Genomic DNA, 17974 nt, shown 5'->3' with positions numbered 1-17974 from the left:
GGCTTCCTTGAGGCACCAGCAGGAAGCAGACAGCTCAAAATGGTAAAGGCAGAAAATCATGAATGCATTGGGCAGGGAAATAAGTAACTGGTAATCCCTGTAACAAGGCCAGGGTGGAAGGGCGTGGGAAAAGCAACACCAACCATCAGTTTCTACCTACTTTCCATGAAGGAAATGAAAAGAAATGCCTGATCCTCCTGCACCCACATCTTCAAGCAGTATTTTCCCTTGTATGGCATCATGACTCCCTACCCCATCACAGAGAAGACCAGAAATCTGGGCAAATGCAAGAGCTGCCCCAGTAGAACACATGGCTTCTCCTCTTCTCGATTCTTTGGAAAGCTTGTTGGAATAAAAGACTCCAAGAGAAGAAGCAGTAGTGGTGGGACTACCCAGTCTCTCCTGCTGCACCTTGCAGTCATTTTTTGATCAAGACATTCACTCCACCTTAATCCTCCAGGCTCTGCTTCACTGCAAATCATGGCTAAGAAAGAAAAATGTATCACTTACTTTTTAATCCTCTCTCCAAATGATGCTATTTCTTCTAGGATGCTCTGAACAGCTATGATGATCTCTTGGACCATGTGGATTCTCTCAATTAGCCCCTTTTTCTCAGATTCCTAACCAGACCAAAAAAAAAAAAAGAAAGAAACTTTTTATACATTCAGTAGTTAACATATTCACATGAAGAAAGTACTTTAAGATTCCCAATACCACTGATGCCTCTAAGAACTCAAGTATATCACCGAAGGAAGGAGAGAACACACACCCTGGGTTTATCACACACAGATAACGTGACATAGTTGACTGTATTTTCTTCTTCTACTTCAGCACATGGGCAGAGATTTCTACACCTTCTAACACAAATCGACTGTAGGATCTCAAACCAGGGTCCCACTGAAGAACCCAGGTGCATGCCAAACCAGAAGAAATGCTGAACACCCCTGAGGCCAGCTGACCTGTCAGGGAGTGCTGGATGCTCAGTGCTTCTCAAGAACAAGAACATTCTTGTGTAAAACTACCAAATATCACTTTTCTGAGCTTTTTAGGCTCCCAACAGCCATGCTGTTTTCAGTATATAAATTAGCAACAAGAAAGTGAATGCAATCTTCTTTTTTTTTTGAACATTCTGTATACAGAGACCTATTCTTTTACTGGGGGGGTGGTGGAAATCGAAAGAAAAAAATGTCATTTTCCTTTTACAGCAGCCATCTCAACTTCATTTCTTACTGCTTATTTTAGGCAACAACATTACAGGACATTACTACACATGTGCAGAAATAAAAAGGAAGCACAGAATGAATTAAAAATCAAAATGACTTAAATCAGCCTTGGAAATCAGTATACAATTATCAGCATTCAGCATTTCTTTGCCAGCAATCTAACACACATACAGGCATGCAAATTGGTGTGGTTGCAGATATTCTAGCAAGAAATCAGCAAAACATTCACTTATTACAAAATGCGGAGCTCTGGACACTGATTTTTACATCACATTTAGACTCTCCAAAATCAGCCCAATTTAGAAAAAAAGACATTTTAAGTTGTGTTTTAACCAGTCAGTGCCCAGAGAGGGGAAATGCTGGCAAAATGCACATTACATTCATATTTTCTGTGGTCCTCAGAAGGCAGGGCAGGGGAAAGGGCGGGTGGGAGTAAGCAATGGCAGGAGATACACGGATCAAAATTGCTGCAATTCTGCTCTGTGTTGCGAACCCACATTATTTTGGCACGTAGGAGAGAGGGTCAGAAGCTACTTAAAGTCACACTGGGCCAGAGAGGTGAAGGCTCATTGGTACAGCCTTTTGGCACTACAGTGCTGTGAGAGGGTTTGCATGCAACTGAGACAGGGCACCGCACCACATCATTGTATGCTGGAATAACATATGAACCACCCTTGGATGCTGAGAGGCAGACACGACAGTACAGCCCTTGTAACCCTCTGAATTACTTATTGCCCATTTCTCTTCAAAGTAATTTTTGAGTTTAAAAAGCCAGCCAAAGCCACCACAGAGTTATCAAGCTCCAGACATTTGAATATTTGCCTTTAGGTTGCACAATGAATAGAAGCAGCATTTTAAATAATCACACATTTGGGTGTGAAAATGAGTATTTTTACATTAATAAAACAACCACAAAAAATGAAACCCTTGGGGTGTGAAATAACCCCAGAACAAAATAAATAAATAAATAGTCAGTTTATGCGAAAATAGCACCAAAAAAGTCACTTTCACAAAACTCCAGTTATAACCTTGCTAGGCTCAAATGTAAATGACACATTAAGATTATATTTAACTATTCGCTCACTAGGAAGGGTACAACAGTCCCTTTAGCCATACTTGGCTTTTCTGGACCAAACTTGGAAGTAGACGTTGGGGAGCAGTTCACGAAGAACCAGCAAGTGGGAATTTCATTCTGCCCAAATTCAGGCAGAGGGGTAAAGAAACTATTTTATCTGAAGTGATATTCCAGGGCAAGCCTACTCTTGCTACCCAGAGCTGCAAAGAAGATCATCTGTCAGCTCTATCTGCATCATGCTGACTTCATTTACACGTCTTCGATTGAGCTTAGAAATGTGGTGATAATGCAGTTTAACCAATACAACATAACTTTTGCTACAGCCACCAAACAGACTAAGAAAATAAACCAGAAACTACTGGTTCCTAGGATAAAATGACAATTACATGCATATCCGTACCTAGCACGCATGCTAAAATCACCCCTAGACAATGGCATTTTCAGTTCGTAATATAAAATATGCCCAACCAAGGAAAAGGCAGAGACAGACCGGGATTAGAAAGCCTTATAAATGAAATCAGTTATTAGAGAGTAAAATAGGCCAGCAACTGCTCTTGCAGTATGCACTGTAATATCTGTGCAGAATCACTGGAAAACCCTGGAAATTTGTCAACATTTTTTTCTTTGTTATTATTGTTTTGTTCTGGAAACCTGCAGTTTAAATACATTTACAGGATGATTGGGTCACTGGTTAAGCAAGAGAGAAGCAGACATACGAAGGACAACAAATGGGATTTTCCAAATTATTTAGGTTTTGGAGTGCTGTTTATGCTTTCTGAAGTCAGCACCTCACAAAACACTGTCAGAAGCAATATGAGAGTTTATAGTCCATTCAGATAACAGTCACTGGTCCACATTTATTAGTAAATGGGCAACTGTCTCACAGAAAGCTATATTTGAACGTTACTGTATTTGTGAAGGATGTAAAATATAATCCTAAATACATCTTCCACTAAACACGTTTGCCCATCTGCACAAGGCCCCACCACCCAAATAATTTTTCTCCATCCTCCTCAGGTAGCATCCCTTCCTGATTTCTTTTGGACTCAATACATTAATGTTGCTTGATAACAGGATTTGGATACCCATGGTTCAAAAATCACAGCTCAGAAGCTTTTGCTTGAATTTAAAATATCCTGCCTGTTTCTGACATTTTTTTCCCCCCCTAAAACCAGTGGTACAACTTCCATTCCTTCAAGACCTTTTTCTTCTTTATTTCTTAGCTGATTACAGCACTGTGGGTGGACCAAAACCAGTCTTCAGCCTCTGGGAAAGAATTAACTCCATCAAAATGAATTTACAACTGAGAATTAATTATATAATCAGTGTGTTACTCCAAATCTTCCTTGCATATCCTGATTTAAGAAACCTTCATTTCTATATTAATTGCCTGAACAAAAACACAAAAGGAGTCTTACAAAAGATTAAGCATGTCAGGGGAAGAAAAAAAAAATGGAAACAAAACCCACCACCCAGCAAATTCAGGAATTAAGTCTTTTGTGTCCAGCTAATGTACACCAAAATAAACTCGTAAATGAAGACACCGTATTTCTGCCGTAATGAATGAAAGGTGCTGTTAGATTTTCTATTTCTGAAACATGTAACAAGTAATAAACAGGAGACGTAAACGCACTCACAACAGCTCTATGATCTTCCTTCCCTACAACGTTATGGTGCTCCCAGATACTCAGGGACAGTCGCAAAAGAAACTGTCACATGGATGGAAAACTGAGGAATTTCCAGTGCTGAAGGCTTTAAAAGTGTGTGAAATATGGGGCAGGGCAGGGGAGGATGACTCCAGCATTAACATGGCAATTCACGACATGTGAGCTGGACTTGTGAGGCAAAAATCACACGACTTATGAAGGAAGAGACTGAAGGCAAAAAATCATGAATCAACTGAAGCTAAGACAAAAAATGCTAGTTACTGTTTCTGCCCTAGCAAAGCATCCGTTACTGAATTGAAAACTTGGATGGTGGAGATCCTCTAATTTCTTGTGATCATTTGTTTCAATGATTAATTGCTTGCAACTTTACAAAAGGCTGTTCCTTATTTTTTTTTAATCTATCCCTCATATTTTTCCTCTGGATACATCCAAACTAGGAAGCAACACTCAGACAATTTTTAATGTTGTTCTCTAAATGCATTTCTGATGTATACTGCAAATATCATATGCACACGACTGAAAACTTAGGCTTGAAGCCACAAGCAAGTCCTAAATACTTGCTCGCTTGTATTTCACATAAAACACTCGCACAAAATGAAATCTTGTATGCGACTTTCCAACAAGTGGTATTCATCAGCAGATTTTTGGCACGCCAAGGAAAACTCAATATATAGAGGCGAGGAACACTTGGGGGCAAGGCTGAGGAAAAAGGGAGGAGAAAAAATAAATAGGGATTAATGCAAAAGGAGGAAGAAAACAGGGTACAGGCAACTAAGTCAGGAATGAAAATTTTGAATACGTTCAGGAATTCGTAGAATGCTGCCTAGCCCTAGGCTGGTGGAACTTTCAGGATTAGCTTTTTTACAGTAGCTACCTCATTATGCCACTGCTGCTACAAGCACATTAGGGCAATGTTTCACCAGGATTTATCCCACATACCAGATATGAATTCCCCAGTGTATTAGCAACAAACAAGATTGATGGAAAGGGGAAAGAAAGGAAAAAAGCTCAGGCATGCATTGATCCACTATTATTTTGGGGTTTTTTTGTTTGGTCAGTTTTTTTTTTTTAAAAAAAAGCCCATGCTGTAGTTATTTAGAGAAAAGCAGACTTGGCCAAAGATGTATTTCACTTGCAACTTGCACTGTGCTATACTCCAAAATCTGACCTTACCGGTGTCCAGCAAAATCCATGTCAAACATCATCTTTAGGCCAAAATACGCATAGATAAAGAACTTCTGAAACCAAAAAGATTTTACTGCATATGAACAGCAGACCGCTGGCCTCTATTGTCTGCAGGGAACACTTCCCTAAGAGCTCCAGTCTAGCAGCAGAATGAAGCTCTTGTGGGAGGTGGTAGCCATGGAGTGACAGACAGTCTCTTGGTAGCTAAAATGAATTCCAGGCAGTGCTTTGAAAACAGTCACCACAGCAACCTTGAACTGGATCTTGCCTTCGGTGGGAGCCAAAAGCAGCTGAAACGCACCCAGCAATCTGCCTTGCCCTCTGCTGCAATGTCTGCTGCACGTCAAGGAGGGCTGCTCAGCACTTCCAGGAGCACCGGTACCCAGAGAAGGTGGCTGACAAGCTCTGAGTGAATGCCTCGTGCAGCCCCAAAGCTGTACATCACAGGATCCTTTTGTTTATTAACACCACGTTGCAAATGTGCCTGCCTGGCTATGGAAATTTAGCGAATCTGAGAGCACTTGAAATAATTACGAAACAGAGGAAATGCAACACATACAGGTCAATTTGGCTCTCAGTTAAAAAGGTGTGAAATCTGGAATAATTCCACCAGACTCAACAGAATCACTTCAGATTGATACGAAGGAGAGCACCATCGGCCTTAGAAGGACACGTTTTAAAAGGAATAGCACATCATCCTACAGCTAAGGCTGGGGGAACACTGGCTAAAAGGTGGAAGATGACCACTTCACGCCTTGTTCAGTAATGCTTACACTTCCATAGCTTACATTAGACAAATATCACCTGTGCACGGAAGTCTGGCAAAAGGCTCCTAAATCCAACCCAAAAAACAAAGATTGCATGGAAAGGTTTAGGTCATAACTCCATTGCTCTCCCTCTGCACAGGTGTGAAACAGGGGGTTTAAGAGGTACTTTCTGTACTTGCTCACATTTTCATAGACACGTAAAGTAACCCAAAGTCTGGTGGCATTGCTACAAGTTTTAAAGCAATACCAGTACTCACAAAAGAATAAAGCACCATTCTGGTGAGGAAGGCGCATGTAAGAAGGAACAAGAAAAAAGCCCGAATGGAGATAAAAAGTCATCAGTCATCTTTGATTTAAATAAGGGAAGGGGAAAGAAAACAACTTTGGTCAAAATAAGTTCTTTCTCCTGGAAACACACATGAGACCTAAGAACAATCACATGGTGATTAGACAAACTACTGGATCATCATCTATAATCTAGGCAATGATCTTCAGCAATTTTGGGTAGAGGAGAAAGATAGACCTATTCATACATCTGGCCAATTCAAAAGGAATTTTAACATTTTAAACAATTGGAATTTTTAAGGGACAATAACTCCGTGGTTTACGTGCTCAGTCCAGTGACCTGCCTAGTGCGTCTTAATACTTCTCAGAGATTTAGAGAAGTTACAGTGCTGGCTTACCTGTCTCCAGGGCAAGAGGGAGAGTTTTAAACTGCCATAGGGCTGCTAAGGTTTCTGTACAAGGAGAGTCATACCACAGTCCCCAGGATGTCCAAAAGTCCAGAACAAGTCCCTCCTTTCAACTCCCCTCTGCCATCACTCCAAAACCTATGAATGGGTGGGTCATGATAATGAGACAAGAATTGTGCCACTTTATGGGATGCCTATGAATAAGAGCAGTCCTAAACAATGCTGCAGTGTAAATAAGTAATAACAACAGACCATTTATCTTCCAGTTTCTTCTACACAGCAGGCTCCGTAGCAAAAAGCAGAGCACAACCAGAGAATCCCCTGCACTCTGTGTTAACCAGAAGTTGATTAGATTAATAAGCAGCTTGGAGAAAACTTCATTAAGCTATAATTGTGTCTTAAGTGATACCTGGAAACTTGTATTAGACTTCAGTCAAGATAGTTGCAAGACCAGATGATTATGTGTGCTTAGAATCGTCCCATCCTCTAGCTTTTGCTTGAGGATAAGTCAGGGAAGTAGCAGAATCTGTCTAAACTTCTCCATCACTAACACATTCATGGTCTGTGCATAGACTCATTATGAAGCAGTGAGAGAGAAGCCACAAAGAGCCAACTGAAGAAAGAGCAGCAATTTAAGGGAGTCCATGCCTACACAAAAACACACCTTGTGGGTGATTTTTAGAAGGTGATCTTGCCCATAATTTAGTGGAGAAGGTGGGTTGTACTCGTTAGTCTGAACATATCCCATGTATCATGTGGTATTTTCAAGTCTTTACCATCATTTCTCTTCCGCAATCTTAATGGGAGATGTTGAAATATTATATTGCAATTGTTGTGTTGAAGAGAAAAAGCAAAACTAATTAAATTATTTATACTTCCAGGGAAGAAAACAATGAGATGATATTGTCTTGAATGACCTTTCCTAAGTATGGGGATATAGCATCTTACACAATAGACTCTTGGTTCATGTTTCAATTACTGACCTTTACTGTGGAGAAAATTAATGCAATTTTCATCGTAATCCACCCGTACAAATAAGATCCATACGGAAGGTTTCCACATGCTGAATCTAACTCAAATGGAAAATGTCAGCTGCTTGCTACTGGATCAATTTGACTTGAATTTGTTCGGCTGGAGTCCTTTTGAACTGCGATCATAAAACTTTGTATATTTTTGGTACCTATTTTTGACAGAGAATTTCCCACATTAGAAACACTGGATTTTTCTTATTTGGGTATTTTTTTCCCAATTCTTTTTTCCAATACATGAGATACTAAACATTTCTTGGAAGTTGCCAAATAACTTGGCTTAAAGCCGTAGTGTCTTCAGATCCTTCCCAGTTACATTCCACTAGCCAAACAAGGCTACATTGGCTCACCAATGGATAGAAATCCTCCAAAAAAGCCCAAACAAAGCAAAACAAACAAACAAAAAAACCAAAACCCACCCAAGGAATTGTTGTTGATTTAGTTTTGTCTCTGATTTTCTTTTGAATCAATCACTAGACCTGGAAATAGTAGTAATTATAGTTTTGTCTCTTTTGGCAGAGATGCAAACTTTTATCCAGACAACTGAAGAACATGAGAAGACTCAAAGACTCTTTCCAGTCAGGTGCTAGAATACACTCGTTCAACAGGGTAACTGTCTGCTCTTGAAGCTCTACAGTCATTGTCAAAAAGGAAAGGAAAAAAACCCCAACAATTTAAATAAATATAAATGGTCAACAATCAGATAACTTACATTGAGCTGCATGTAATTTGCCCATACATTTCTAGTGGCGGGTGAAAGTTGTTTCAGTGATGTAACTTTAAAACACCCCTTATTCAGACAGCCTGACAGACCCCAGAGCTGGCACGATGCAGTCTGAACTCTGTGTCCGAGATGGCAAGAATCTGAGAAGGCATTCACTCACCAAACAGCCTGTGCCAAAGGGACAGAGCACTCTTATCTTTTACAGTTCTCCACACTGGTATTTGGAGAGGGGAAAGGGGTGGAAAAAAAGGGGGAGTTGGCAATTAAGCCCTGTCATTTAAGACAGATGGTTTAGGTGGAGGGAGTTAATCTGCTCTTGGGTTTTTGAACTAAGGGTCTGTGTATTTATAATTTGTAAACAGTTCATCTCTTAGAGGGTGTGTTACAATTCCCAGAAGCATGCTCTGTTATGTCTAACATGCAGCAGAACCCAGAAAGGCTATGTGTGTGACTATTTTGATAGAGCATGATGATAGGAAACAGAAACAGTGACCTCGTATACCACAAGCCAACTAGCAGATTTCAACATTAGGAGCTCTTGTATTAGGGAGGAAAAAAAAATACACAGACTTCTTTTTAAAGTATAGTTGTCTGTTTAAACGTCAACATTGCCATGAGATAATGTCATAAAATTACATTTTTCTTACACTCCCTAGAGAGCATTGGCCACCCTCAGACTTGGAGAAGTCGCTTAGAATAACCTAGAGTGCTCAAAGATGCAAGGCAGAGTGCAAGCATGGTCCATCACTGTTGCAAAGGGGATATACTCAAGACAGGATGAAGACATTAAGGCAATGCCGCACAGTGCTTGACACGGGACACGTGTAGTGGCTGGCAATTCTCTCTCCTGGTAATTCTGCATCAGAATCCCATAGACCCACAACACCAGTATATCAATAAATACAAGTTATGAATTATTATTGCTGTATTGTTGGGATACAAAGTGTTATCTTGATGAGAAAGCCTGCTGGATGTGTGTGTTGTGAGTAGATTTAGCCAGTTGTACCAGCTCTCTATTTCTAAAAGACACTGTGCATGAAACAGGAGATGGGGACAATGCTGTTTACCAAATGGTAGTTAAATAATCAACAGCTCATCTTTGAAAACTCGGGAGTTTTCCCATACCTGCATATTTAGTTAAAAGAAATCAAAAAAGAGAATTACAGTGAAGTTGTTTAGCAGGGCTGGGGGAGGGGGGCAAAAATGCAAAATTAAGAGATCCATATTTAAGTGACCCGGATGTATTTATAGAGAACCAAACACTGAACTTAAATCTACAGTAAATGTAACCTAGAACCTTTTGGCTTTGCAGCAATGAATCTGTTGCACAGCACAGGAAACAGAGGATTAAATACCTATTTAATACATTTTGGCTTTTTTTTTTCCCCCCACCTCAGCACTTGCAAATGAAAAAGAAGAATATTAAAGAAGAAAGTAAATGGGATTGGTTCCAGCAAATAAGTTACACCTTTAGGTATCACATAAATAAGAAGTAAGGTCAACATTCATGGATGTCTAGCTTTGGGTACCCACAAAATAGAATTTATTGACTTGTAAAGATACACAGTATTCCCTTCAAAAAGATGCAACTTTCATTTAGCAACTTTTGATGAGTTCCAGATACTGGTCTATTTAGTTGACCAATTTTATGGTGCAAAGAGTGAATTATAAATGAGAACATTTAAACAATTATTGTGTCGCAAGAAACCTGTAATTCAACTAGATTGTCTAAAGTTCACTTTATAACTTTGATGTATTTCTGGTTGCTCATTAAAATATAAGCACCACAGAGGAGCAGGTTACATTTAAATAACTATTCCTATCAATTAGTCAGCTGAGCTTCAGTTCTAGTGTCTGTGACTCAGAAGAGTTAAAGTGCACTTGCCAAGTCTGGTATTGATTTACTTCCCAATGATCAACATTTTCACTGTACCACTCTTAAAACAAAGTATTCAAGAAGAGTCTTATTAACTTAGTATGCAATTTGAAAGTTTCACATCACCCTGTGAACGTTTTCTTCCTAACAGCTAATGTTTCTTTGCATGCTGTTGCTCGTTAAATAATTCCTCACCTTTTAGCTTTAAAGTATTTATAGATTATCAGATCCTCCTTCACTTACTTATGTTTTTTCAAGCTGTATACATTAAGTTCTCTTAATCTCTCTTCATATGTTATGCCCTCTAATCCTTTTATCATTTGTCACTGTGGTTTGATAAACTTGAAAAAAAAACCAATGAATTTTTCATAGTGAGAAGAATGAATAAATACACTCCAATAAAATAAGAAACAGGCCTTGCCAATTCCAATTCTTTCTACATTTCAGCCGATGAACTAAAACCATATTTTTCTCAAGCTCTGAAAGAAATGTTGGGAAAATTCTAACCAGTCGTTCACAAATCACACCAATTCTGGCCTGCAGAAATGGAAATATGAAATCACTTGGGGAAAGCCATTAGTACAGAATGTCATCCAACACTTGACAGGGAAGTGATGTGGGTTTTTACATACTCATGCATGTCTCTGCACCTCGCCCACCCACGCACATACCTGTAAGTGCACATACATGAACATGTGTCTGATATGATTCCAAGCACAAACTGGGGACTGCTCAGACTCAATTTTCAGATATCTCATGTAGGTAACACGACTGTTGCACGTTATACAAATCAATCTTTTCATAATGTCATATTTGTCAATCATCAAACTGGTAACAATTGTTTTCCTAGTTAATACAGATAATACGTGAAGATCTCGTGGACACAAGACAGTGGGTTTGTGCTCTCCCACGTTCCTTCTGATTCCAGCTAACATAATTGTGAGATATCCTTACCTTATCATCTTCATCCTCATCATCATCCAAGCCCATGAGCTCCTGCAAAAGCAGATGTCCATATTACAAAACATTACACTTATTTTTCAGTGACAGGCAATGTTCAAAAAGCTTATGATACTCCCACAACATTTCATTACACAGTTTTCTCCCACTTCTATTGCAAATCAAAGGAACCCACCACTTTCACCTTTCAGAAATAATGTTTTGTATCCAAGGACGACTTTCATTTTTTTTGTGATATCCTGAACAAAGCATGCGATGCCCTATACAAATTTTAAGTCTAAATAAAGCATTAGTGGCTGTGTCCAGTAGTTTGAAGGCAACAGGCTTTCAAATTCATTGCCAACTTTTACTGTCTGTAAACAGCTTTCTTCTTAGTTTGACAAATGCACCAGCCAGTATGTCAAGGCTGAGGACTCTATACTCAACTTGTTCCATCCTCACTGCTACAATGACTGCTCCCTCCCTTTAGGGCCATTACTGAAACATTAGACTTGAGAAAATACATTAGTATGAACATAATCTCACGAATCACAGTCAGATTTCTATGAAGCATTATTTCCTCTCTTTAACTTCTATGCTGACAGGTAGGGGAGAAAACAAAAGACTTGGCTAAGCCTTGAAATTAGGAGCACTTGGCTTTCAATTCAGGTATTTAATAAGCTGAGCCTTTACCAGGGTCCTCTAAGTTTTTCTTGGTTATTTAATAGGTACATTTGAATTGGTGTACTACAAGTTTAAATACAGCAAACAGGCAAAGAATGTGAAGAATTACAATAGAAGATGTCTTGAATTTGGAAGTTTCGGGGAGTAGGTTGTTGATTTTTTTTTTGCTTTAGTTTTTTTCTCTCCCAGAAAAGCAGTTGTATCTAGTATGCAGAAGGTACTTAGAGCTCAGATACCCATATTTACTCTTTGGCTCTCTGAAATACCCTGAGCAGCTGAATTAATACTGATCATGATTTACATTTCTATAGAAGCTCCCATCTGTAAATCAAACAATTTTCCCAATATTCACAAATTCAGCCTCCTGGCAACTGGATCACGCATACAAGGTTAATACTGTCACCCTCATTTTATAGAACAGAAATCAGAGAGAATTTGAGGTCCACTTTTGCAAAGACTGTTGCTCACATTCCTCTATATACATGACATGGGCATGCTGGCACACAAAAACCAAAGGCAGAGAACATGCAGCCAACAAGGTTAGAAGCAAACAAACAAAAAAAAACCACCTGTGTGAAAAACATCAGTATTTTGAAGAAAACATTCTCATCTGCAGGGCAGATGTGACCAGAAGTAGCACCTGATTGTCTATTTTTGACCTACAGATGGTAAGAATCACAGGCACGCATAAAAAAGAAATCAGGTAATATTAAAGGCACTTTGACTACTTGTTCCATATGATCTCAATCCTGCAAAGCACTTAGGCAGATGTGTAACTTTGCTTTTGCAAAACGCACCCCTGAATTTCAAGGCATCGCACTGCTTGCAGGATGTGCGTGACAGGAAAAGGGCCAACTTTCTGAAGGGCCTTTCTTCAGTATTACTACAATTAACCTGTATTTTCAGATATGGCCTTTTTGTAGCATCCACCTGAAGGAGGTACTGCTCAACTTTGCTGACTTATGAGAGACTCTCCTCACTCTAACATGCAGCAAACTCAGCATAGGATGAGTGATGGGTGCTGGAAGGTATTCTCTGTGTACTTTTTCCTGGGTAAAGTTGTTATTATTTTCTATCGCCTTTTGTATTAAAAACAAAACGAAAACCACCTGTTTGCCTAGAATTCTCCCACATGGGAAGTTCTCATTTTCTTGATGAAATAAAGTAGTCACTGAAGACACACAATATTTTTTTACATTATTCTGGACTTGGCTGAAATCAGAGAAACTAATTTCTTTCACCATTCGTCTTCAAGCCTGTGCCATAGTCTGGATAACCTAACTTTCCCTATGTTCTAACAAAGTTTCCACTTGGGAATGGATGAAAACTGAACTAGAAGCAACAATTCTCAATAAAACTAATATATCAACTATCGATATTTTTAATTCCAGGATATTATTTCTTTGTATCAAAACCACATGATTCATTTGGGTAAAGGTACAAATGTCAATCAACATTTATCAAAATTAAAAGGAGCTATAATTTGGCTTGCATTTCATTACTGTAGTTGTTACACATTTATAAAGAGAATATTACTGACATCCATGAATTTACTCTCATTTCTGTAATTACCATTGTTATGCAACTAAAGACAGTGTCAACATCAAACAGCATTTCATACCCCAACAGTAGCACTTTCCCACACATGTTGTAATTATTTTTCTATTTAAATCTTTTTTTTCCTCCCAGATCAAGTCAAAAAACTGGAGGCTAAATTTCTGGGGGAAAAAAGCATTCGTCATTTACAAGTGGGGGGTGGGGAGGAAGAATAAGGGTTTCTTAAAGTGTCAGATCACAGGACAAGGTTTAAAAACGACTAACTTCTCTTTTGGCTTCTACTGACTTTCCTCTTCTGTGAATCATGAATCATCAGTATGATTCAAAGCGTAAGAGCAGTAGAAGCATGGGTTTTAGGAACTTGTCGCTTTGTAAGTCTTTCTTAGTTCAACTTAAAAACATTTGTAGCTATTTAGTAAGTGAAAACCCCTTCCTACACACTCTCATCCTCTTCTCCTATTACTCTGAATGGTTTAGTGCTTGAATTGAATCATGAAAATTGAGAGGGTTGAGGTTTCTTTTCAGTAACTTTGAAATAAAAATGTTGTTTAGCTATACAACTAGCTTAATACCATTAAAATGCATGACATTCTGCTCAAGGGCAAATTCTAGCTGGGACTGCCAGAAATGTTACTGCTACTTTACTTGCCTGGGCATCTTGAGTGTTGTTGACCTTCCCTGTCGTGACGAGGGAGAAGTTGTATGCAAAGAGCACCAGCAGAGCCAGGGGCACCATGTACAGTTCCACGCTCCAGACGGTGACCACAAATACCTGGGCAATATAAAGCAGCAGAAGGGACACGTGTTTAAAGAGAAAGACATATAAGAAGGCCTTTCAGTCATCATCCTTATGTACATTCATCCTTGAATCTCTGTTAACCTCATTCATATTATTATTTTGGCAAAGAAAACCTGCTCACAAAACGTGCTCGCTTTCTATTCTGTTTGAATCCATTAGGCTGCCATTTGTTAGCTTCTCCTTCCCCGTTTCTGTGAAGTACAAGGCCATGAACATAAGGTTAGCCCAAAGGCTTTATTCACACCCTCCCGGGACCCCCTCAAGCCTGAAAGCCCTTTGTCCTTTATGCTAGTGCATAACAGACCCACTTACAGTGGTAAACCTGATCCACTTCAACAAACCCTAATTGCCAGGGGGTCTTTCACAGGCTAGAGGAGAGTTTCTTCCTCTTGTGCAACAGGAGCCATCCAGCTGCCCCATCACGCCACAGGGGATCATCTGCAAATGCATCTTTACCATTAAGCCACCTGTATTCTTGGCATAGCAGCACAGAGAAAGGACCATCACCTTCCAGGAGGCAAAGCTCTAGTTGCCTGTGATGCATTATTTCGCAAAGAGCTCCAGTAAACCTAATCTCCATTCCCATACCCTGGCGATTTTTTAGTACAGCATATTCTGATTTCCCTGGTTGCCTGGATTCTCTCTGCCCAGAAACGGTATGAGTTTGTGCATTTGGAGTGGTATCTGACAAAATCCACTAGTAGTAAAACCAGAAGCCAAATTTTAAAGTTCTGGTCTGCAACCTGGATCAGCAAAACATGTAATAGGATGGGGATTTAAAAAGTTTTTAGGATTAAAAAAAGAAAAAAAGAAAAAGATACGAAGCCAAAATGCAATCCTATCTTACAAGTACCAACAATACCTGAGCGGACTCCAAACTTGGAGGGGTTGGCAATGCAAAGTTAATAAACTAAAACCAGAACTTCCATAAAGTGCATGTTGTGATCCTATTTCCTTTTCTACTCAAACATAGTGTTTCCAGAAGAAGTGCCTAATGCTGGTAGTAACTTGAAGCTATTTTAAACGATCTCCTTTAAAGACAAGGCACAAACACATTTATCTGATTTTTCTTCCCCCAAAGGAACCTGGTAATGATCAGAAACAAACCCCAAACAAACAAACCAACCAACCCACCCCCACGTTTTTAGAATAATACAGGTAGGTGAAAATGAGGCAGATCCAGTTAATGTATCTCACCCTGCAACAAAGGGAAACTCTACAGGTGATCAGAAAGCTAAATCTCCAGCTCTCTTCATCCTTAGCCCGGCAGACACTAGATATAAAGGCAAGGCTGGCACTTGCAGAATGGGATATTTATGGCAACGTATGTTGTGTTATGGACATGAAAGTCTAACCACACTGTACCAAAGAAGCACTTCCCACTGCATTCAGTGGGGTGAGAATTTATACCTCTACAAAACAGCAGCTGCTGTAACTTTTAAACAAAGAGACTTGTGTGACATCAGACAAATGGCCAGTTAATATCTACCAGGGGCCAAACATAAACCAAGAAATGACGACTGCATATGTAACCTTGCTCAAGTAGCAGTTGCATTTTCTAGAGTGAACCTGATTTTATGTTAGCTGTTACTATGCAAGGAATTAGACTGTCATCCTGTTCTTGGCATTTGTGGGCCAGTAAAACAATCTTTGAGATCTATTCATTTATAAAATGGGTTGACATCCAGACAATATATCCCCATACTATTGATTTGCAATATAGAAGTGTAGAAGAGGCTTTGGTTTTGGCTTTTTTTTTTTTTTGATCCTGCTTTTCAACATACTGAAAAATTAGAAGTGACAATGATTCCAACAGCCACACTTGCTATGTAAGCAAGGCAACAAAAACACAAGAATACAGGCCAAGAAGGCATAGTTCTTTATCTCTCTTACAGCAGTCTTGCATGGCTTTATTTAATAAAGACTTCATGAATTGTGATATTCCTGGTTTAAAAGTCTTCCATAAAGGAAAAAGTCTAACCTGAACAAGTTCCTCTGAAGCTATTCCAACTCCCTTGGATGAATGTTTCCTTGCTTTGTAAGACAAATTGAAGGTGATACCAGCTCTTGTCCTACCTCAAATGTCACTCTACAGGACCTGTTACTGTGCATATCTATACAAATATCTCTCTCAGGTATGTATAGACAGATAAAAATAGACACACACATATAAATACACATCTGATCCTTATGTACACTCCTTCTTGGAAATTGATATTGCCAGGTATGAACTCAAAACATTTGCTTCAGCCTGTTGGAGGGTGTTGCATTTACATCATCTCCCTGGGGTATTAGCAATCTCAGTCTTCTCAAGGCAGCAAAAAGACTCCACCAGCAGTCAGCTAGGCAAAGTCCTACAAGAGTCAATGAAGCTCTTGTAGAACCTCTCTTCATTCATTCAATTGCAGGACTTGAACCAATTTTAGCGCATCTGTCACCATCCTATATGAACATCACTCTGCTCAGTTGCAAGTATAATACAACCTTGCAATCACAGGTCATTTAGGCAAGATACAAAATCTAGACCTTGGTGATTTTAGATCCAACAGTACATTCTGTGTATTATTAAGTTTCAGACCTTAAATACAACTTAAAACCTAATTACAAAATCTCAGTGTAGTCTCAACTGATAGCTGAGGCATGCTGTCGCTTCCTTGCTAAGGCTGACTGGTTAATCAGTTGACGAGTTATAACTCAGACAGCGATGCTTTGATAGAGCTCCCACATCTCCTTAAGAAGAGTTGCTTTACCATCACCGCCGCAGTAGAAAGAACTTTCATTACTGTGACACAACACAGACACAAGACAAATTGATTTAGCTATTCAGAAATTATTTAGCCTCGGAGGTATGGGAAATGATTGCTGGGAACATACAGTACATAATAAAAGTTCAGAGGTTGTTTATAAAGCGAATAGAAATATTTCTGCATTTTAACAGCCTTTTGAGTAGTTCTGCAGCATCAGCTTTCAAAGAAGTTCCTGAATAAGCTCATGTAATATTTTATCAACTCTCATGCAGCTTCCTGACACTGACTACAGCATCAGCAGCCCTGTGATATAGATGCCCCCCAAATTACAAGGTTCTTAATCCTGCATGTTTTTATTTTCTCCTTATGCCTGGGAGAAGCTCTGGCATTATCTTCCCTAAATTATTTTCTTAGAAATACCTTTTGCCCAAACTCAAGAACGATTCAGCCACTGATTTATACAACAGCTATTGTGAGGAACAATATCTTCCCCATTCTTTGTAGTCCATAGTCTGTCTTTTGCCTAATACATAAACTGGTAAGGGAAATCATTAACAGGTTCAGATCAGTTGCTCAATATCACACAAGTCAGGGACAGAATCCAAGCCCCCGTTTCAAATGATCCGGTTTTAACAAACCATACTTTCTTCAATGTTTCACATCATCATTACACCAGGTTCTGCCAGACATAATCCATGACATCATTGACACCTTTTCTGCTGGGCTTCAGGCTGTGCATGAGAGAAGTTAAAAGGACAGTATCCAATTTCTAAAATGTAAGTCAAACAAGTGGAAGCTAGCTTTCTGCGTTACTTCTTTCAATGCAATCTCAGAGTATAAAAGCCTGAGCAATTTAATTCACAGCACCATAAAACAATGATCAAAATAGAAACAGAGATGGGATAGATGTATCTAGAGGGGAAAAAAAAAAAAGAAGAGCTCTTGAAACTAATATTTAGACTAGATTTCTACCTAGAAGAGAACAGCAATATCACAGCCTTGGAGAAAGGA

General features: G+C 39.2%; 1 protein-coding gene across 1 annotated transcript in view; it reads right to left on the bottom strand.

The window, feature by feature from the left end:
* Positions 1 to 17974, bottom strand: part of MCTP2 (multiple C2 domains, transmembrane 2) — a gene marked incomplete at its 5' end in the record, with an annotated part of 83567 nt that overhangs the window by 6604 nt on the left and 58989 nt on the right. Inside the window, 3 exons of the mRNA XM_010155606.1 lie at positions 511 to 620; positions 11192 to 11233; positions 14067 to 14189. Coding sequence (XP_010153908.1) covers positions 511 to 620; positions 11192 to 11233; positions 14067 to 14189 — 275 coding nt within the window. The remainder of the gene's footprint in view (positions 1 to 510; positions 621 to 11191; positions 11234 to 14066; positions 14190 to 17974) is intronic.

The sequence above is a fragment of the Eurypyga helias genome, unplaced genomic scaffold (assembly GCF_000690775.1).
Source record: "Eurypyga helias isolate BGI_N326 unplaced genomic scaffold, ASM69077v1 scaffold5117, whole genome shotgun sequence".
Lineage (NCBI taxonomy): Eukaryota > Metazoa > Chordata > Aves > Eurypygiformes > Eurypygidae > Eurypyga > Eurypyga helias.
Note: the sequence above shows the minus strand (reverse complement) of the source record. Positions and strands in the feature narration are given on the sequence as shown.